Source organism: Eucyclogobius newberryi, unplaced genomic scaffold (assembly GCF_026437365.1).
Source record: "Eucyclogobius newberryi isolate DKJ021-1_F unplaced genomic scaffold, fEucNew1.0.hap1 SCAF_2, whole genome shotgun sequence".
Taxonomy (NCBI): Eukaryota; Metazoa; Chordata; class Actinopteri; order Gobiiformes; family Gobiidae; genus Eucyclogobius; species Eucyclogobius newberryi.
This window is the reverse complement of record NW_027315834.1, coordinates 3,787,324-3,809,618: the sequence shown is the minus strand read 5'-3', so window position 1 is coordinate 3,809,618 and position 22,295 is coordinate 3,787,324. Positions and strand designations below refer to the sequence as shown.

The 22,295-nt window shown below is 45.1% G+C and overlaps 2 protein-coding genes across 3 annotated transcripts in view; one reads left to right on the top strand and one right to left on the bottom strand.

Annotated features, from left to right (window-relative positions):
* The window catches only part of LOC140368450 (uncharacterized), a 109,401-nt gene that overhangs the window by 37,573 nt on the left and 49,533 nt on the right, over positions 1-22,295 (top strand). The window lies entirely within an intron of this gene.
* LOC140367126 (uncharacterized) lies at positions 4,366-10,294 on the bottom strand. 2 transcript variants are annotated; one of them, XM_072453467.1, is made up of 2 exons: positions 10,146-10,294; positions 4,366-5,557 (listed from the first exon to the last, which is right to left on the bottom strand). In XM_072453467.1, the coding sequence occupies exon 2, from the start codon at positions 5,534-5,536 to the stop codon at positions 4,436-4,438; it is 1,101 nt and encodes a 366-aa protein (XP_072309568.1). In that variant the 5' UTR covers positions 5,537-5,557; positions 10,146-10,294; the 3' UTR covers positions 4,366-4,435. The 2 variants fall into 2 exon arrangements, with proteins under 2 accessions (XP_072309568.1, XP_072309566.1); XM_072453465.1 differs by lacking the exon at positions 10,146-10,294 and adding an exon at positions 9,572-9,831 and having other exon boundaries at positions 4,366-5,562.

The following is a 22,295-nucleotide window of genomic DNA, read 5'->3' as shown; positions in this document are numbered from 1 at the left end:
ACATCTCCAATTTCAGTGGATTCTAGGGAAACAGAATCAGAGGTGCAAGCCAAGATAGAGAAGACAACACCAGGTCCTGTCTGTATGACAGATCATCCAGGATTGGAGACAACCTGTCTTAATCCATTAATATCATCTACAATGAATATCTTGCAACAGAATAAATCTAACTCTATCTACTTATTTCCAAATCTTGTGAAATATGTTTCAATTGCATCAGCGTTGACTGGTCTCTCAAAAGATTGACTGAGTGGTGGTGGTGGTTCAGTCAGCTGGCTGTCCTGCTTGTTGTGGGGTGACTTCTCTAGTTCTCTCAGCAACAGATCAAAGCGTCAACGTATTCTGAAAAGGTCGGTAGAAATGAGAAGTAAGCAAAAATCATTTGATGCACTCACTTCAGTTTAGGTAAAATTACAAATTTATGGATGTAGAAAATACTCTTGATATTACATAATTTTTTTATAGTCAATAGAGTGACTCTGTATCCCAATATTTTTCCTAAAATTGTAATTTTTCATTATACATATATAGAAGCAGTTTGAGCAGATTAGCTATGAAAGTCACAAACAACATATCCACAACCAGAGAGACAAGACAGTGATGGCACAGTGAGCACAAGTACCAGTGAGGCCTATATAAGTAGTTCTAAGAGTGGAGCAGTTATGACAGGTGCAAGTTGGAATTTAGATAGAAAGTGGAGTGTTAGCAATTAGCATAAGAATGCGTGTATGTTAATCCAATTCAATCAATCCAAGGCAAAAAGTTTCTTACTTCTGAAAATGTTTGTCTGAAATGAAGAATGACATTCATCATTAGCAATGTGAAAATTCTGAAATGTCCAGATCCTGAGTTGATAATACTTACGATAAGATGCATCAACTAGGACCTTTTTCATGGTGTAGCCTCTCTTTTTGAATATGTTAAAGGCAATGCTGTATTGTGCAGAACCTGCCTTTGTCATGGCTTGGGGCCTACCAGCATTTTCATTGTAGTGCATGGCTGCTAGAAGAATCCTTTAATAAAGTGATAGACCCTGTAATTAAAACTAAGACACTTTGAAAAATAAAAGGAAACCGTAAGTGCTAAAGTTGAAATGACCTGCTGCACATACCATGGTATGAAAAGCTGTACATCTTTGGAGCAAAGTGGTTGACAAGGTTATAGCTTTCTACTCCACTTGTCTGACCGTATGAGGACATCTTGACAACATCTTTTAGGAAATGAGGTTTTGTTAAGAGTTCCTCCAACTCAACGAAGCATTCTCTACCTGAACAAATGTTTTGCAAAAAAAATTGTGACAATGGTTGTTTCTTTATCATGAAGAATATAAGAGAATATAACCACTTCTCCTTTATGGTGTCTTCATCACCAGGTCTGACCACATAACACACTAATACAGCTGGTATGTTATCCCCTTTATCCACTCCTTGATACTATCATTGCCCTTCTTTTTTGACAGTGCATCCAGTTTTTTGCTGAGTCCTGAAAGTATACAAGGCATGTGGGTGAAAACTAGGAAATCAAGATGGCATAAGACAATATTTCTATTCTAGTTACCTTTCACCACATGCCAGCAATCATAGAAATGAGGCACTTCCCAACTTTCTCGTACCCACTTGGCCCTGGTCGACAACGTTTTAGAGTGTTGCTTCACTCACGCGCTCCAGTCATGTCAATGTTTGAGGATCCTCTCATATTATATCATATTAATGGGGTTTTTACATAATAGACACTCACTTTGCACCAGTGATCAATGAGTCAAGTTCTGGTACAGACTTTAAAATAAAGAGCCATCAGGAGTATCTGAAGCAGCGTCTGGATGAGAACAAGCACAAATGAACTGCCTCATAATCCGTGTCACTGCCTGGGTCTGGGAAAGATCAAAGTGAATCATTTGTTTGGGTTGGAGATGGTTTACCGTTAAAAAGCTTCTCAATTAAAATAAAGCTTCATTTCACTTTTCACAACTTTGTGGTCAATGAAATCTTGCAATAGTTAAATACTATACTATAATAACGTTAACCATCTCCAACCCAAACAAATGTGGCGGGGTGGGCTTTAATGACTAACCAGCAGGTGAAGCCAAAGCTAAAACGTATAAAAGCCAGAGGTCACTTATTGTACTTCCTCTGAGCCTCACACTCTGCTGCTTTTGCTTGTGATGCCCCTGCTCTCCATATGCCAGGTCTGCTCCGTGGCTGAGAGCTTTGTCCTTGGACTCCCTTAGCGTTCTACTGTGAACAATGGCCATGTGGTGGCTAGCAGCCCTGCTAGGCACTTTAGAAGATGACTGTGGGGAATGTCATCATCGCTGCACTTTGGGCCTACTGACCTGAGCGGATGTCTAGCAGGGGTTTGGGAGATTCTTGTTATTCTGAGGTGCGGTCCCGGGGTGCGGTCCCCTGGATGCTAACAGCTTTTATTCTTCTAGTTCTTCCTCTGGAGCAAGAACCTGGACTGTAGTCCTGCCTAGTCTTGCTTGTTTCTGTTCTTCTGCAATGTGTGAACAAGAGGGTCTGGGGAAATTGTTTTATTGTAAATGCAATGTCTTTAACTGCACTCGTATTTTGAAGTAACAAAGAAGCTTAAAGTAAAATAACCTATTTAATAAATTAATGTAATGGAAACATCTCCTGCCTCTTCAATGTAACAAACCTGTGTGACTTCTGTCCAATTTCACTACATAAAAGGGAAGCATTGTTGGTCATTTCAATTGAGTTATCATTTAAAAGGGAATCTTGATAAGTAAGTCCCGGTCCGCTGGGTATGCCACATATGCATCCTCACACGGGCAGCACCATTATGTAGGGTCAATCTCTCACATCCTCCTCACGCAGCTGCACCAATATGTCATGTATATCCTCTGGGACTAGGATTTTAGATAGTTATTGTTCACATTTATATTTAAAAAGTGCTCCATCTGAAGCTTGTTCAGCAAAACATTAATACTTACTGAGTCTCATTTTCTGAAAGGGGAGAACTCTATTCATTCACTGACAATTATAACTCTAAAAAAAAGATCAATAAAAACGTCTATAAACCAGAATGATTTTGTGTGGTTTAATAGACAAAAATATCAGAGCAATTCATTACACATTCTTTACACAAGCTATGCCTGGACTTAGTTAAAAGAAAAGCTGGTAGTGAAAAGGAAGTTTTGATTAATTCTAAAATGATCTGGATGGAACCTCACTTTAATGCCACTCTGCAAGTTTCAGCCACTCTCAGGTCTCACGTGTCCAAGAGAAGACTCAGGTGTGGATCAAGGCCTCCTCAGAGATCTTTGGGGTCCTTAGAGCCGTCTGTGGCACTGGTCTTTGCTCAGAGTTCAGTGTTAGAAGATTTATGACGTGTCCAACGATGCAGCATGGTGCTGAGACGTGGGAGACAATGGGAGCCTCTCCCTGATGGGGGAGGGGCCCCTGGCATCTACGACCTGTGTCCTGGTAGAAGTTCAGATCAAGAAGAGGAGCGAGCAGAGGCTCAATGGTCTTTTTATTTGACCTTGGAGGTGTGGCCTAGAGTGGGCGTGCCTACAACTTAAATCAGCAAAATAACATGTAACCATAACAACAATGTCAATGAACACACATAGCTCATTAGCAGGTCATGAGGAAGTACATTAAAAATGACAGAAACATATTTCAAACACAGTTCTTAAGGCAAACTAAACTAAAGCATGATTTGGTTTGAAGTTTAGATCACACAGTAAACGTTAAGTCAGTTTAAATGTGAAATACAGTCATTAAGAACTTAATCCTGAGAAAGTTTCCATCCAGCAGAACAAGAGGATTTGTTACAGTGGACGATTCCACTTCTCCACAGGGGTCAGGTCCTTGGACCCATTTGGTGTCCTCTGTTCTTTATCAGAGGTGTTGACCCAAAGGGGGGGAGGGGGGTGTGGTGAAGACAGTGTTGTTGGTCCATGGGGGATGGGGAACATTCTTCAACCCATCCAACATTTTGCTTTGCTTTCCTTTAAAAGGTCATGTCTTTTAAAGGTCTCTTTGGACACATATGTCCTACAGCGGCCATTTTGTTCAGAAAGAAGTTTAAGGTTCAACATACCCTTCGTACACAATAGTGTCTTGAGGCCTTGGGGCGGGAGAAGCCCTGGCCATTCTGATGCTAATCAGGTACTTAGTGATGAGTGAAAGGAACAAACGGGGTTGATAGCCTTTTACTGTTTCACTGGAGATTACTCTCCTTTGTATCCTAACTGTGAACACCCTTCATCAGTAGGTTGCGCCTGGTGGGCGGGGCCTACTCAGAGTAGAATAAATATCTGCTTTCTCAAACTAGATCCTGAGATTGAGAATGACTCTTGAATGAGTCGAAATAAAAAAAACAAGACATTTCCAGTTGACAAGCTCATTTATTGTAAAACATGAACATTAGCAGGTGTTTGATATGAAAACAGAAGCATCTGATAAAGCTACGGCTTTTCAACAGTGTGGATTCTCATGTGTCGTATCGAGCTGCTTGAGTCTGAAAATGCCTTCTCACAAACATCACAACTGTAAGGTTTCTCCCCAGTGTGAACTCTCATGTGTTTTATTAAGCAGCCCGAGTCTGAAAATGCCTTCTCACAAACATCACAGCTGTAAGGTTTCTCTCCAGTGTGGATTCTCATGTGGGATATTAAGCTGCTTGAGACTGAAAATGCCTTCTCACAAACATCACAGCCGTAAGGTTTCTCTCCAGTGTGGATTCTCATGTGTGATATTAAACTGCTTGAGTCTGAAAATGCCTTCTCACAAACATCACAGCTGTAAGGTTTCTCTCCGGTGTGGATTCTGGTGTGTCTTTTGAGATTACTTGCTGTAGAAAAACTGTTTCCACACTGGTCACACTCGTATGGTTTTTCTCCTGTGTGGGTTTGGTAGTGAAGCGAGAGCATATTTGATGTTCTAAAAGCAGTTTCACACTGGTCACACTTAAAAGGTTTCTCTCCAGTGTGGATTCTCATGTGTGATATTAAGTTCCTTGACTGGGAAAATGCCTTCTCACAAACATCACAGCTGTAGAGTTTCTCTCCAGTGTGGACTCTCATGTGTGATATTAAGTGGCTTGAGACTGAAAATGCCTTCTCACAAACATCACAGCTGTAAGGTTTCTCTCCAGTGTGGATTCTCATGTGTGATATTAAGCTGCTTGAGTCTGAAAATGCCTTCTGACAAACATCACAACTGTAAGGTTTCTCTCCAGAGTGGATTCTGTTGTGTCTTTTGAGATTACTTGCTGTAGAAAAACTGTTTCCACACTGGTCACACTTGTATGGCTTTTCTCCTGTGTGGGTTCGATAGTGAAGCGAGAGCACATGTGATGTTTTAAAAGCCTTTTCACACTGGTCACACTCAAAGGGTTTTTCTCCAGTGTGGATTCTAATGTGTTTTATTAAGCTGCTTGAGTCTGAAAATGCCTTCTCACAAACATCACAGCTGTAAGGTTCATCTCCTGTGTGAGTTATGTAGTGTTTCTTGAGTGCAGAAGCAGATCTCAATGTCTTTCCACACTGGTCACAGCTGAACCCCATTCTTCTGATGGACCTTTAGATCTGCCCTGAACACAGAAAAAGAACACAAAGTAATAATAGTGTTAAATGAAGAACTAATACTCATGTCAGTTCCTTATCACTGTTGAGAGTGGTGTTGTTACGGAAAAATGAGAGTCATTTCCACAAGCTTCAGTGAGTTATGAAATGACCAGGACTTACTGTTGCTATAAGAATGTGGACAGTGTAACAGGCTCTGGCTTTGGGTGAAGACCGTGAGAGCTCTGTCATTTGTTGTTTACATTCAACATTTTGGCAAAAAGATGTTGGAACATCAATGAACATACGGTGAAACAATGAAATGTGTTTGTGTGAATGTGTAAAGTTGGAGAGTCATGTTTGATCCTTTGTATTTTACAATCTGATTACTTTTTTTCCCCAATGGATTTTTTGGCATGTAGGAGGCTTTGACTGGACAGTGCAGCGTGAAATGGGTATGAGACTGGGGAACGACATGCAGCAAACAGGTAAAAGCCGGACTCAAACTCAACAGGCCGCAGCCCGCCCCACACGGCAGGCATCTCTCAATGCTAGGGGTTTGAGAGACTCGACTAAAACAAAAGCACATCGTTTTTCCTCTTCAAGAGACACACAACAAAAACACTGATGAAAGATGTTGGGGAAACAAAATAAGTTTTAGTCATGGCACAAATTGGTCAACAGGGGTCGCAATGCTCCTACACAACATTCCTGGGAAAGTAATTGGATCTAAAAATGGTAGTTTGGGTCAGTTCACACCAGGCTTTTAGCCCGTTTTCCCGTATTTTGGACGGGGTATTCTGAAATGTGGACGGGAATTTTCGAGTGCATTTTATAAATAAATCTTAGAAAAAAGGGAATATTATCATTAAATCGGGCCGGGAAGCGTTTGACAATTGTCCGCCATGGTCCGCGCCATGACAGTTTACTGTTTACAAGGGAAAATTTGCATGTTGCGCGCTGATTAGTTGACGAAATTTGTGTGCTTGGCTCTGATTGGCTGCCGAGCCGTGGTCAGGAGAATGCCGAAGCTACTTGTTTGCAGAAGCTACTCGTACACGGCGCACAGTGTTAAAAGCGCTGCTTTATTCTCTAAAAGCGTCGGAAAATATGGTGCGATACGCATATTCATAACCTTTTTTTATGTACTTTTTATTAGTCCGGAGAATGCTGAAGCTATTCGCATTACGCTTAGTCGGCCCCCGTACCCCCGGACAAAATTATCTGGACGGGGTGTTTTCAAATCCTATCTAAAAGCCTGCTTCACACCTAAGATAACTTCATAACCAAGTGAGTGACTAATGTCTGAACAAGCACACAGAAACAGGAACATTCAGCAAAAACATTTAGGATCTTTAAAGATCCCATTTAATGCTATTTTTTGGGTTTCGTAGTCTACCCTAAGGGTTTATTTGATCATAAGTGTAACAGCTGACTCGACCGTTACACGAGAGAGAGAGAAGACCTAGTAAAGAGATACCTGGACAAAAGATTTTTGCAACTGGCCTCTGCTCTCGATCCTCGCTTTAAAGAGCTGCCCTTTTTTATCAAAGGAGGAGCAAGATGACACCTTTGCTACCGTGGCAACAGAAGCAGAAAGGATGTCAGAGGTGAGATAATTATTTTTGTGCATGTTTTATTGCTTCTTTTGCTGCTACTATAGCAGCTGCTTCTCATACTATTCCTGACACTGACTGGAGATTATATTCATTCACTGAAGGTACCTACCTACACAGACAGCGGTTCACAACCTTTTCAACCTTTGGCTTTATAGTCTCTTAAATTCTCAGGTTAAAATTCAGTTTTTCATTCCACTTTTTGAAGAGAAGGAGAAACTAAAAAAATCTTGACTTTGATTTTAGTGTCCCAAATAATTCCTTCGTGGCTAATTAACTCAAGAGTGAAAAGTTACATCTGATTTCATCAAATCTAAATATTTAATTGATGAAGAAAAATTACAAAATGTTGTTAGACGCATACAAACAGACTTATCATCATCATCATCATCAGGATTCAAATTTGCAATTGTCAACTTCATATTTTACATGTTGCTTAAGTGATATGCCAAATTTGAATGTTATATACATGTAGATACACGCTCTAAATCTGAGGATATATATGTTCAGAGTTGCTACCTTGCACAATAGAGAAGAGGGCAAAATAGGATGAAAATGACAAAAAACTCAAGTGACATCTGATTTCATCAAATCTATATATTTAATTGATGAAGCAGAAAAATGACAGCGCTGTGCAGATGAATAGGCCTGATTGAAAGCGCTTCACATGAACATTTTAAGTTCATCAAGGCAGTTTTGCATCCTATTGTTTACTGTGTGTTCCCAACACTCTGATTCTTGCTAACACACTCACATAGCTTAAGTGGCGCGGCCAACTGGTCAACTCCCACCCAGAAGCTGCCCGCTTTCTGATTGGCTGAGAAATCTACATAGTGTCAGAAGTTACCCACAAAAAAAAAAAAGTGCGTCCCGCTGTTACAGTTCAGGCAATAGTTTTCTCTCTTGAGTCCAAATGCGAAGTGTACCCTGACCCTGACCCAGTGTTTGAAGCGTATCGAGGGCCGCCATATTGGATAATGTAACTTCCATCCCGATTCGCTATGAACTACTACCGACCGAATACATAGCTTCACGGTGACGTCGTCATCCGGGTCACTTAACCTAATAAGGGGGGCCGTTATTTTAACTATGGCGTGTCATACGGTTACGCAGAGCATTTGGAGCATCAGAAAAGCATTGTTATGAGCTGAAGATATCACACGCTGTGCTAAAATGTTGTCCTTATAAGATACTCAAAGCCACAGACTGGCCAAATCTCCAATGGTCAGCCATTTATGAGAACCTGATCCAGACCCTGGCATCTACACCAAAGAGCAAATGAGAAATGACAAAAGTCTTGATTCCTACTAGGGAGGTCCCGATCCGATCATGTGCTCTCAGACTCGATCGAAATCGGATGTTGCATCCCAATCAATGATCAGATATAAATTTTACTCTTATTAGTTTAACTTAACACTCGCCCCTGACTTAGTCTCGACTCGAAGAAATTCAAACGGATTTCATCAAGAAAAACATACATTTCATTATTTAAGCCAGAAGAGAATTAAGAGTGCAGTTCTGAAAAGCACATTACTGGCCTTACTTTATGACACTGTTGCACTTTCATTTAATACACACTTTGCTCATTTGTTTACATGCCCGCTGGGTATTTTAAAAGGTGGAATGGACGATTTTTTTCAGCAATTTTTTTATCATATTTCCTCGTGGGGTGGATAAATAATTTGTCCTGCCACGTATCAATCATAAAACGCACCTATCGCTCACCTGCAGCCGCGTGCGGTTCGTCCCCACGTTTCAGCGTGCCTAAGCGCATGGATCTATCATAATATAGTTCCCTCAGTGTTCGGGACAAAATGAAGACGGAGAAAGACAGTTCGAGCTGACGCAGAAGTGGACAGAAATCTATGGAAGACGAGAGATGTGATGTGATCCGTCGCGCTAATAAACAAACGCACGTGTGTGTTGTATCAGTCCAAACGGGGGAGTGGCATGCGCACTTCCGCCTGCGTTCTCAAATCGCCGAAAAATCGTCCATACCGCCTTTAAGTTGAGCTGCTATTTGTATTTAATTCAAATTTTGCACTATCATTTCTTAAAGCTACCTCAAATAAAGGTGCACTATTAAAGTGTTAAGAAATAAAATAAAAACTGGGGACAACCTGTTTATGTTGCATTTGTGCATTTTTTTATGCGTTACAAAAGTATCGGATCGGTTCTCGGTATCGGCAGATACTCAAAATCACATGACTCGGAATTGGATCAGGGCCAGAAAAACTTGATGGGACATAACTAATTCTTACATATTTTTCGAGGTAGACATATAATCATATAAACGTTTTCTTCTCAATCTTGAGTGTTGAAATTTGAAATGAGGTAGCATCATGAGCTAGTGTCAGCAGAGAAAAGAAATCCAGTTTGATAATAAACAATCATTATGCTAACTGGGCCTTCATGAACTAACCGTTTATAAAATGACGACTGCAAACGTAGCTCCACTTTGATTTTGGGCTCCATGTCTTGCCATCTCTTCGACTCGGTTGATCGCTTGGAGCCACTGAGTTCGTATTTGACCTTTAACTGCTGGTCTCCTGTAGAATGAAGCATTTTCTTCTTGCCAAGCCTGATTTGAACAGGCAAAAACTGAGCAACTTTTAGGCATTAAAACGGTTTTAGTGTCCGAGATCGCAGCTAGCTTACTCGGTAGTCAGTGTCGTTTCCCTCTCGCTAAATGACATGGGGCAAGTGACCCGGATGTTGTGACGTCCCGGATGTTGTGGCGCCGCGTGAAGCGATGTATTGTTGCCGGGACAACGGTGGAAACACGTATATCTTTCATAAGCAGCATTAATTGTGTAAAATAATAGTAGAAACACACTCTCAGTAATTCACTTCACATCCAGCCGAGCCGGTGAAAAGAGTTTTAATTTAATTTGCGTTGTTTGTAGCGTTAGCTGACTAGCTAACGTTGGCCTACACGCTGGATATAAGTGAATGAAACACATTCCTGTACAAATATAATGTCATTCTCCACTTACCTTCGGCTGTGTTGAGTTGGAGCCGTTGTAGGTCTTGGGTTTAATCAGATCAAAGCGATGAAGCCGAGAGAGTCCAGCGGCAGACGCCGTGTGGAGGAGGTTTGCTTCTTCTTTGTGTGTATTTCCGGCAGACTGCGCGCCACACAGCGCACTGCTGCCTCTTACTGGTGATAGTCCGTTACGACGCTCTGTACATCTGCTGCTGAGGCAAGGAGGGGCCAAGCAAAGTTTTCACTGACACAGATTAAAACCCAAAATCAAAAAGGTGGGAAAAAAGTGATTTCCTCTGGACAGCAAACCTAATACATTCCATTAAAATATGGGGGACAGTTTCTTCTTTTCCACAGGTTTCACATTGGCCATTATGATGTTTTCCATGCTACGCCACAATGCCCCAGTCACATAGGTATTCTGCAGCTGCCATCGACTTGAATTGTACGCCATCTTGGCCGCTGGGGGCTTGAGCTGAGCTCCACCAAGCATGTCGCAAGTTAGCCTTTAGCTCTCCGGGCAACGCGGCCTGGAAGTTACGTAGGTTTGCATCAGGTTTGCGTACCATGTGATTGTGCTGACCAATCAGAGAGAGTTACTAGAGCAGCGCAGAGCCCAGTGTGAGATAAAGTGAAATATTAAACAACTGGTTTTAAGGAAACTGAATTATTTTGGAACCGGGAAAAGTCGACCCGAGCTCGAGGTGAGGAGTGAGCGCGGAGGGCGAGCAGAGAGCAGCTGCCACTGCGTCATCATAAAATCAAGCCGTTTTCACTCATGGATCTATTAAAATATGAGCTTCACCTTAAAGGTTGAATGAGTGATTTTTTTGACCCAAATCTGAGTCTCATTTCCTTGTGGCGTGGATTGCCAATTAGACATGCCACGTATCAATCATAAAACGCACCTACCACTCTGCAGCCGCGGGTTAGTGTCGTCCCCACGAACAGCACGTTTCCGCGTGTCTAAGCGCATTGATCTATCATAATATAGTTCCCTCAGTGTACGGGACAAAATTAAGACGAAGAAAGACAGTTCGAGCTGACTCAGAAGAAGACGGAAATCTACGGGAGACGAGAGATGCGATGCGATCCCGCACGTGTGTGTTGTATCAGTCCGCACGGGGGAGTGCACATGCGCACTTCCACCTGAGTTCGTCCTTTGCGCCTTTAAAGTTGGTCTAAAGCTGGTGTGCCTCTTCATTACTTTTACAATACATCAGAACATTTGCTCATTAATGCAATTTTGTTTTTATACGTCAATTTAATTATATTATATACATAGCGCTAAACTGTACATTTTGTATATGTATTTACCAAAATCTATTTATTGTCATTTTAGTGTTATTATTCAGTTTTTCGTGGTTTATCGCAAATAAAAGATTCTTATCATATCCAGATATTATAATAGCTCCATAGGTGTTGTTGTTGTTGTTGTTGTTGTTGTTTTATGGCGGTTGGCATCCAATTGTTGTTGTTGTTGTTGTTTTATGGCGGTTGGCATCCAAGTGTTGCATTACCGCCAGACTTTATTCCTCAGACTTTGTCGTAGTCCGTAAAAGTACTCCTTCCATTGCTTTGGTGTTACAAAGCCCATGAGGTCATGATATGTCTTTGTGACTAGAATAGTTGTTGTTGTTGTTGTTGTTGTTGTTGTTTTATGGCGGTTGGCATCCAAGTGTTGCATTACCGCCAGACTGTATTCCTCAGACTTTGTCGTAGTCCTCAGACTCTGTCGTAGTCCGTAAAAGTACTCCTTCCATTGCTTTGGTGTTACAAAGCCCATGAGGTCATGATATGTCTTTGTGACTAGAATAGCTGTTGTTGTTTCAGAGACCAACCGGCTTTATTCCAGGGAGACTCCTCTTCATCCTCCTCTCCTTCTTTGACGCTCGGTGCCTCCACCGCACAGCCCCACTCTCTAGGCTTCACTCTATAGGCCCCAATATGTCCACTGATGTCGCTGCTTGGCAGCCGCGCTTCCACGAGACTGGGCGAGGACAGGAGACCACCCCCACCCCCATCTCGCCACTCCGACTCAGACGCTGTCGTAGTCCGTAAAAGTACTCCTCCCATTGCTTTGGCGTTACAAAGCCCATGAGGTCATGATGTGTTTTTGTGACTAGAATAGTTGTTGTGTCAGAGACCAACCGGCTTTATTCCAGGGAGACTCTTCTTCACCTTCCTCGCCCTCTTTGACGCTCGGTGCTTTGGAAGTACAAAGCCCATGAGATCATGGGACATCTTTGTTGTTTTACAAAGCCCATGAGGTCATGGGACGTCTTTGTTGTTTTATCCTTTAGAAGTCCTTCTTCCATCACTTTGGCGTTTCTAGGCCCATGAAGTCCAAGCGCGTTAGAACATCCTCTTGCTCCTCATCCTCGGCTCAGTCTCCAACACCCCCCACCTCTATAAACGTTTACCCAGCCCTGTGCTACATAAGTAAGCAACCACAGCCTGACACAAACCCTGTGACTGGATCGCCAGAACGTTCCGCAGATTGAACTCCCGCCCATTATTCCGAAACCACAAGGCCAACCCGGCCCTTTCCCTATCATAAGCCTCACAGCAAATCAGCACATGCTCGACAGTCTCTGGCACCCGACAGTGACCACACAGACCGGTCGGATGTTTGCCTATCCTACTCAGTGACCAATTGAGTCCAGTATGGCCAATCCTCATGCGGGCGAAGGCCCTTTCCTCCCACACGTTCCTGCCCATAGACCCGCAAGGACCCACACTACCCTGTATGTGATAGAGATGCCGTCCAGTAACACAGTGGCTCCAAAATTCCTGCCAAAGGCCGACCACATGACTCTTGATAACGGGCTTGATTTCAGACTTGCCCAACTCAACCGCCACATCAATTGATGGCCGCCGAAGGGAACGTTTAGCCAGTGCATCAGCCATTTCGTTACCATCCACCCCCACATGCGCAGGGACCCAAATGAAGGAAACCCTCACATCCTTCCTGGACAGGGAGAGCATCAGACAGAAGATGCCATTCAACACATCCTGTCTGCAATCCGATTTCCCAGATTTAATGCTTTGCAATGCAGACAGGCTGTCAGAGGCCACCACAATGCCGCAACACTGCAAAGCAGATTCCGCCCATTCCAACGCCAACCGTATCGCTATAAGTTCCGACGTGAAAACAGAAAGGCGATCTGTCAACCTCTTCTTGACCGCTAGCCCCAGGTCAGGCACAAAATAAGTGGCGCCAGTACGCCCACTCTCAGGATCCCTAGACCCGTCGGTATAAATAAACACATCACCTGAGTGCTTATCGATGAGCGCTTGAACGGCAAACTGCGGTGCCCTCCCAGCGACTCCTCTAAGCTTGCAATGCAAGCTAACATCAACAGGAGCCGGGACAAACTTCCACGGAGCTATAGCAGACAGAGCCACCGACGGGCTCACACGCAGATCACCAACCCCCGCAAGCCGCGCCTTCGCATTTCCTACCTGGCTGAAAACCATACCGCCAGCCTCACTCTGCCCCCCATCAACCCTGAGAAAGTCCCTCACCGGGTGAGAGCTCGTATGACCTTGCACATTCACCCAGTAAGCCAACAGAAGTTCTAGCCTCCGGAGCCGTAACGGCAATTCCCCCAACTCAACCTGCAGCGCCGAGACAGGGGAGGTCCTAAAAGCCCTATAGCAGATGCGCAAGGCCTGGGCTTGCTCCACATCAAGCTTCTTTAAGTTAGTCTCAGCCGAGGACATGTAGGCTATACAGCCATAATCAATAGCCGCCCTCATGACGGCCCGATAAATACCCAGGAGCGACCTTCTGCTGGCCCCCCAGTCCTGGCCGGATAGACAACGAAGCAAGTTATTCACCCTTTTGCATTTACCACTGACCTCATGACACGCTTGGGCTAGTCCTGGGTCTTTTCAACCGTGTTTGGGATTCAGGTTGTGTTCCATCTGCGTGGAAACAGTCTACGGTGGTGCCGGTTCTGAAGCCGGGTAGGCCAGCGTCTGACCCTTCAAGTTATAGGCCGATTGCCTTGACGTCGCAGCTCGGGAAAACGATGGAGCGCATGGTTACCGAGCGGTTGGATTACTTCTTGGAGAGTCAGGGTTTGCTTCCCGCGCACCAGAGTGGTTTCCGTAGGGGCAGGAACACCATGGATTCCGTGTTGTGTTTGGAATCTGATATCCAGCTGGCCAGGGCTCAGAAAGAAAAGGTTATTGCGGTGCTCTTTGATGTGGAGAAGGCGTACGATATGGTTTGGAAGGATGGGCTCCTCATTAAGCTGCGGAAGTGTGGTGTGAAGGGTAAACTGTTTAACTGGGTCCGGAGCTTTCTGTCTGGCCGGCGTATCCAAACCAGAGTGGGCGCTGCTTACTCTGGGGTCTATGGGGTGGAGAATGGGATCCCGCAGGGGAGTGTGTGTAGCCCTATCTTGTTCAATGTTATGATTAAGGACATCTTTGACGACGTGGATGGGTCTGTTGGGAGGAGCCTTTATGCTGACGATGGTGCTCTATGGGTGAGAGGGAGGAATCTCCGGTTTTACGAGGCGAAACTGCAAAGGGCAATACAGCAGGTGGAGCAGTGGACCCTGAAGTGGGGGTTTAAACTGTCCGTACGGAAGTCTCAAGTGATCTGTTTCTTCAATGGGCATAGGGATGTCTCCCTTCGACTGCATGGGCAGGTGCTCGAACAGGTCAGGGAGGTGAGGTTCTTGGGGGTCATTGTTTCAGAGACCAACCGGCTTTATTCCAGGGAGACTCTTCTTCATCTTCCTCTCCTTCTTTGACGTTCGGTGCTTCCACCGTACAGTTTTATTCTTTAGGCTTCATTCTATAGGCTTTAATATTTCCACTGATGTCGCTGCTTGGTAGCCGTGCATCTACGAGACTGGACGAGGACAGGAGACCACCCCCACCCCCATCTCGTCACTCTGATCACTCTGACTCCCCACAAGCAGACCCCCATCACTCCGACTCCCATTTAGCGCCTTTAGCCTGTTTTCTATATCTGCCCAATCAAGCTCCTTTGTTCCAAGGAATCTCCCTGCAGCTTTAGCAATGATCCTGATCCTTTCAGTTCTGCTTTGAGTCTGAGCAGCACAGTTTACAACATCCACCATAAAGAGTACAAAATCCTCTCTATCCACAACCAGGGTATTCTCATTAATTCTGGAACCTGCACACTTGGGACCTCCACTCTTGAAACCTTCACACTTCTTGGGAGCCACGCTGGCTTCTCTCATTTCGCCCTGGCCGGGAGCAGCGCTGGCTCCTCTCTCTGTATTTACTCTAAACTCGTTACTTGAAACTTTCTTGACTGCATCTGCATAGGATATACCTTGAGAGACCTTTATTTTCTGCACCTCAGCAGCTCTTTTGCTAAACCTGCATCCCCCGTAGGCAGAGCTATGTTCTTCCCCACAGTTACAGCACTTCAGTTTTGCACCCACGTCACACTTCCCATACTCGTGGTCTCCTGCACATTTACCACATCTTTGCTTCCCTCTACAGACCGCTGCAATATGCCCAAAGCGCTGGCACTTAAAGCAACGCAGGGGCGGCGGAACATATGGCCTGACGCTATAGCACATGTACCCAATGAACACCTTACTAGGCAGGCACCTCCCTTCAAGTGTTACCATTACCGACAAGCTGTCACATCTTACCCCAAACCGGGTCACCTTCAAACGCCTAGCGTCCACCACCGTAACTCCAGTCAAATTCTCCTTAACTTCATCCACAGACGTCGCCGTAGGGACACCTACGATAACTCCTCTGACCGTGTTTCTTTCAGCATCAGACACAAGAATGTCCTTTCCACCCAGACGTTTAGTTCCAATCGCCTTCCGTTGCTGAGCCGCGTCCTTGCACACGACCAGCAGCGAGCCATCTCTAAGGACACTCGCACTCTTGTTCAATGTTATGATTAAGGACATCTTTGACGACGTGGATGGGTCTGTTGGGAGGAGCCTTTATGCTGACGATGGCGCTCTATGGGTGAGAGGGAGGAATCTCCGGTTTTACGAGGTGAAACTGCAAAGGGCAATACAGCAGGTGGAGCAGTGGACCCTGAAGTGGGGGTTTAAACTGTCCGTACGGAAGTCTCAAGTGATCTGTTTCTTCAATGGGCATAGGGACGTCTCCCTTCGACTGCATGGGCAGGTGCTCGAACAGGTCAGGGAGGTGAGGTTCTTGGGGGTCACCTTTGACGAGAGGCTTAGTTGGCGTCGGCACATTGATGAGGTCAGTGGTAAATGCAAAAGGGTGAATAACTTGCTTTGTTGTCTATCCGGCCAGGACTGGGGGGCCAGCAGAAGGTCGCTCCTGGGTATTTATCGGGCCGTCATGAGGGCGGCTATTGATTATGGCTGTATAGCCTACATGTCTGCGGCTGAGACTAACTTAAAGAAGCTTGATGTGGAGCAAGCCCAGGCCTTGCGCATCTGCTGTAGGGCTTTTAGGACCTCCCCTGTCTCGGCGCTGCAGGTTGAGTTGGGGGAATTGCCGTTACGGCTCCGGAGGCTAGAACTTCTGTTGGCTTACTGGGTGAATGTGCAAGGTCATACGAGCTCTCACCCGGTGAGGGACTTTCTCAGGGTTGATGGGGGGCAGAGTGAGGCTGGCGGTATGGTTTTCAGCCAGGTAGGAAATGCGAAGGCGCGGCTTGCGGGGGTTGGTGATCTGCGTGTGAGCCCGTCGGTGGCTCTGTCTGCTATAGCTCCGTGGAAGTTTGTCCCGGCTCCTGTTGATGTTAGCTTGCATGGCAAGCTTAGAGGAGTCGCTGGGAGGGCACCGCAGTTTGCCGTTCAAGCGCTCATCGATAAGCACTCAGGTGATGTGTTTATTTATACCGACGGGTCTAGGGATCCTGAGAGTGGGCGTACTGGCGCCGCTTATTTTGTGCCTGACCTGGGGCTAGCGGTCAAGAAGAGGTTGACAGATCGCCTTTCTGTTTTCACGTCGGAACTTATAGCGATACGGTTGGCGTTGGAATGGGCGGAATCTGCTTTGCAGTGTTGCGGCATTGTGGTGGCCTCTGACAGCCTTTCTGCATTGCAAAGCATTAAATCTGGGAAATCGGATTGCAGACAGGATGTGTTGAATGGCATCTTCTGTCTGATGCTCTCCCTGTCCAGGAAGGATGTGAGGGTTTCCTTCATTTGGGTCCCTGCGCATGTGGGGGTGGATGGTAACGAAATGGCTGATGCACTGGCTAAACGTTCCCTTCGGCGGCCATCAATTGATGTGGCGGTTGAGTTGGGCAAGTCTGAAATCAAGCCCGTTATCAAGAGTCATGTGGTCGGCCTTTGGCAGGAATTTTGGAGCCACTGTGTTACTGGACGGCATCTCTATCACATACAGGGTAGTGTGGGTCCTTGCGGGTCTATGGGCAGGAACGCGTGGGAGGAAAGGGCCTTCACCCGCATGAGGATTGGCCATACTGGACTCAATTGGTCACTGAGTAGGATAGGCAAACACCCGACCGGTCTGTGTGGTCACTGTCGGGTGCCAGAGACTGTCGAGCATGTGCTGATTTGCTGTGAGGCTTATGATAGGGAAAGGGCCGGGTTGGCCTTGTGGTTTCGGAATAATGGGCGGGAGTTCAATCTGCGGAACGTTCTGGCGATCCAGTCACAGGGTTTGTGTCAGGCTGTGGTTGCTTACTTATGTAGCACAGGGCTGGGTAAACGTTTATAGAGGTGGGGGGTTGGAGACTGAGCCGAGGATGAGGAGCAAGAGGATGTTCTAACGCGCTTGGACTTCATGGGCCTAGAAACGCCAAAGTGATGGAAGAAGGACTTCTAAAGGATAAAACGACAAAGACGTCCCATGACCTCATGGGCTTTGTAAAACAACAAAGATGTCCCATGATCTCATGGGCTTTGTACTTCCAAAGCACCGAACGTCAAAGAGGGCGAGGAAGGTGAAGAAGAGTCTCCCTGGAATAAAGCCGGTTGGTCTCTGACACAACAACTATTCTAGTCACAAAAACACATCATGACCTCATGGGCTTTGTAACGCCAAAGCAATGGGAGGAGTACTTTTACGGACTACGACAGAGTCTGAGGACTACGAAACGTCTGAGGAATAAAGTCTGGCGGTAATGCAACACTCGGATGCCAACCGCCATAAAACAACAACAACAACAACAACAACAACAACTCCCACAGCTACAGTTAGGCTCTTTGACAATGCCACTGAATTCCACTCCTTAAAGGATGCACTATCCTGTGCAAGCTTTATGATCACCTTACAGTCTCTGCTCTCACCCCGGATATCAATAGCTTCAGCCTCATCCTGCTGCTCATTCCCAGAACCCTCGGACGAGCTAAGGGAGTTTTTACGTTTCCGGGCACGTGCAGGCAGAAAAGGCTGCTCCTCCACGCCGTCCAGAACGTCTTCCATCCCCGATCCACTCTCCTCCGCCATCTCCCGTCTCTCCAGACCGGGTGTTGAGCAAGGTCTCCTCACAGTTTTAGTCCAGGCATCCAATTGTTGCATTACCGCCAGACTTTATTCCTCAGACTTTTCGTAGTCCTCAGACTGTCGTAGTCCGTAAAAGTACTCCTTCCATTGCTTTGATGTTACAAAGCCTATGAGGTCATGATATGTCTTTGTGACTAGAATAGTTGTTGTTGTTTCAGAGACCAACCGGCTTTATTCCAGGGAGACTGTTGTTGTTGTTGTTGTTGTTGTTGTTGTTTTATGGCGGTTGGCATCCAAGTGTTGCATTACCGCCAGACTGTATTCCTCAGACTTTGTCGTAGTCCTCAGACTCTGTCGTCCAGGGAGACTCTTCTTCATCTTCCTCTCCTTCTTTGACGTTCGGTGCTTCCACCGTACAGCTTTATTCTTTAGGCTTCATTCTATAGGCTTTAATATTTCCACTGATGTCGCTGCTTGGTAGCCGTGCGTCTACGAGACTGGACGAGGACAGGAGACCACCCCCACCCCCATCTCGTCACTCTGATCACCCTGACTCCCCAAAAGCAGACCCCCATCACTCCGACTCCCATTTAGCGCCTTTAGCCTGTTTTCTATATCTGCCCAATCAAGCTCCTTTGTTCCAAGGAATCTCCCTGCAGCTTTAGCAATGATCCTGATCCTTTCAGTTCTGCTTTGAGTCTGAGCAGCACAGTTTACAACATCCACCATAAAGAGTACAAACCTGCATCCCCCGTAGGCAGAGCTATGTCCACCCAGACGTTTAGTTCCAATCGCCTTCCGTTGCTGAGCCGCGTCCTTGCACACGACCAGCAGCGAGCCATCTCTAAGGACACTCGCACTCTTGATCACTCCCACAGCTACAGTTAGGCTCTTTGACAATGCCACTGAATTCCACTCCTTAAAGGATGCACTATCCTGTGCAAGCTTTATGATCACCTTACAGTCTCTGCTCTCACTCCGGATAACAATAGCTCCAGCCTCATCCTGCTGCTCATTCCCAGAACCCTCGGACGAGCTAAGGGACTTTTTACGTTTCCGGGCACGTGCAGCCAGAAAAGGCTGCTCCTCCACGCCGTCCAGAACGTCTTCGACCAGCGATCCACTCTCCTCCGCCATCTCCCGTCTCTCCAGACCGGAGACTAGCTCTTCTTCTTCTTCTTCTTCTTCTTTGGTGTTTTATCGTAGTCCTGTCCATAGGTGTTGTTGTTGTTGTTGTTGTTTTATGGCGGTTGGCATCCGAGTGTTGCATTACCGCCAGACTTTATTCCTCAGACGTTTCGTAGTCCTCAGACTCTGTCGTAGTCCGTAAAAGTACTCCTCCCATCGCTTTGGCGTTACAAAGCCCATGAGGTCATGATGTGTTTTTGTGACTAGAATAGTTGTTGTGTCAGAGACCAACCGGCTTTATTCCAGGGAGACTCTTCTTCACCTTCCTCGCCCTCTTTGACGTTCGGTGCTTTGGAAGTACAAAGCCCATGAGATCATGGGACGTCTTTGCCGGCCTGGCCCCTTTAAGAAAGAGAGGTGCATTGTGGGTAGCCGGAAGTGTGTTGTTGTTTTGGTTGTGTTTTTCGCCTCGCGCGTGTGTCTGCCGCAGCTGGTCCGTATGTCCTGCATTCTGCTTCATGTGATCAACAAAATCGTGTTGCAACGAGTCCTACGCCTGCTCAGCCTCTGCACCACGGTTATGAGTTTACTGGGCAGAGGAAGAAAGTAACACTGGACTCTCGGCTTCATTGCTTTGATCTGATTAAACCCAAGACCTACAACGGCTCCAACTCAACACAGCCGAAGGTAAGTGGAGAATGACATTATATTTGTACAGGAATGTGTTTCATTCACTTATATCCTGCGTTTAGGACAACGTTTTAACTTGTTTGTGACGTTAGCTAGTCGGCTAACGCTACAAACCTAAAACAACAACGCAAATGAAATAAACTAAACTATTTTTATCGGCTCGGCTGGATGTGGAGTGTGTTTCTACTATTATTTTACACATTTATTGCTGCTTATGAGAGATATACGTGTGTTGTTCACTCCTAATAATGAGTCGTAGTTTAGTGAACAATTGAGCTAGTGCTCAAGCCTTTTATTCACAAGTTGTCATATAGCATGTTACAGAGGAAGTGTCTCTTATATGGCAACATGACTCATTAGCAACATCCAGTGGTGGCATGTAATACAGTTACACATATCAAGACATCCCCCTTTCTTTAGTTATGAACATTGCACACATTAATATTCTGTATTGAATAAACAAACAATGCAAGAATACTGTAAACATCAAGTCAACTTTTTAGCTTATGTTATTCAACTTTATTTTTATTAACATAAGCCACAGAATATCTGGTTAACAAGTTCACAAATTTAGTCTTAACAGGTTTTCTAATCTGACGTTCAGGCCTTCTTAAAGCGGGCTGTGCTAAAGAAACATTCATCAGTTCATTTTCCGTGGATCTCTTTTCAGGTTACACGTCTGGGAGTGACATACCGTGCTCATTTTCAGCATCACTAATCTCTTGAAAGTGTTCTTTGGTTTTCAGAAGGTCACGACGGTTTCTCCTGGGAACATTTCCATCCTCAGTTCTCACATCGTTCGATCTTGGTCCCACTTCCAGAAGAACAGTTGCTTTCTTTGTCTGTTTGATCTTCGCAAGTGGTGATAATAGTTTGGTTGACTTGTCAAAATTCAGTTTTTGTTTCCTTTTCAGATTGTTCATTCTTTCTAGTACCTCTGCACTCTTATTGGTCTCTGTGTAGCAAGGTAAAGTTGTGCGTAACTTGCGATTCATCAACAGTTCTGCTGGAGAAAAACCACACTCAAGAGGTGCTGTTCTGTAACTCAAAAGAGCGAGATACGGATCTGATTTGCCTTCTGTGGTCTTTTTTTAGAAGCTTCTTGATGATATGCACTCCTTTTTCAGCTTTCCCATTAGCTTGTGCATGTTGAGGACTGGAGGTGACATGGTGAAAATCATACTGCTGTGAAAACTGCTGCCACTCCTACAGTTGTAGCAAGGACCATTATCACTAACCACAGTCTCTGGTATCCCATGTCTGGCGAAGAAAGATTTGACATGTGTGATTACACTGGTTGCAATTGTACTTGTGAGCAAGGCAATTTCAGGGTAGTTGGAGTAGTAATCAATCACCAACAAATGGTCTTTTCCATTATAATGAAACAAATCTGTTCCTACTTTCTTCCAAGGTGCAGTAGGAACATCAGGAATCATCATTGGCTCCTGTGCCTGTTTACTCTGGTACTTCTGACACGTTTCACATCTTCCAACCATGTTTTCAATGTCTTTATTGATGCCAGGCCAATATACAGCGTCTCTGGCTTGTCGTTTGCATTTTTCGACTCCTAAATGTCCTTCATGTATTTTCTGTAAAATGTCCTGTCTCAAACTGTGAGGAATCACAATCCTTTTGTCTCTCGGCAACAGTCCGTTTGCCACACTGAGCTCTGATCTGAAGTGGTAATATTTTGCACATGACCCTTTGTGTGCCATGACAGTTTGTAACTCTATGTCTTTAGCAGTTTCCTCACTTATTTGCTTTGACTTCGAATCAGACACTGGTAGATACTCAACAATCATGTTCACATGTTCCTCTACATCTTTGTCAGTGGAACTCGCATGATTTAGTTCAAGTGCTCGTGAAAGTGCATCTGCTACTATTAATTGTTTGCCAGGTGTATATATCAGGTCGAAGTCATACCTCTGTAGTT

Excerpts from the sequence above, each read along its gene's own strand:
- LOC140367126 (XM_072453467.1), bottom strand. The coding sequence starts at position 5,536 with ATGGGGTTCAGCTGTGACCAGTGTGGAAAGACATTGAGATCTGCTTCT.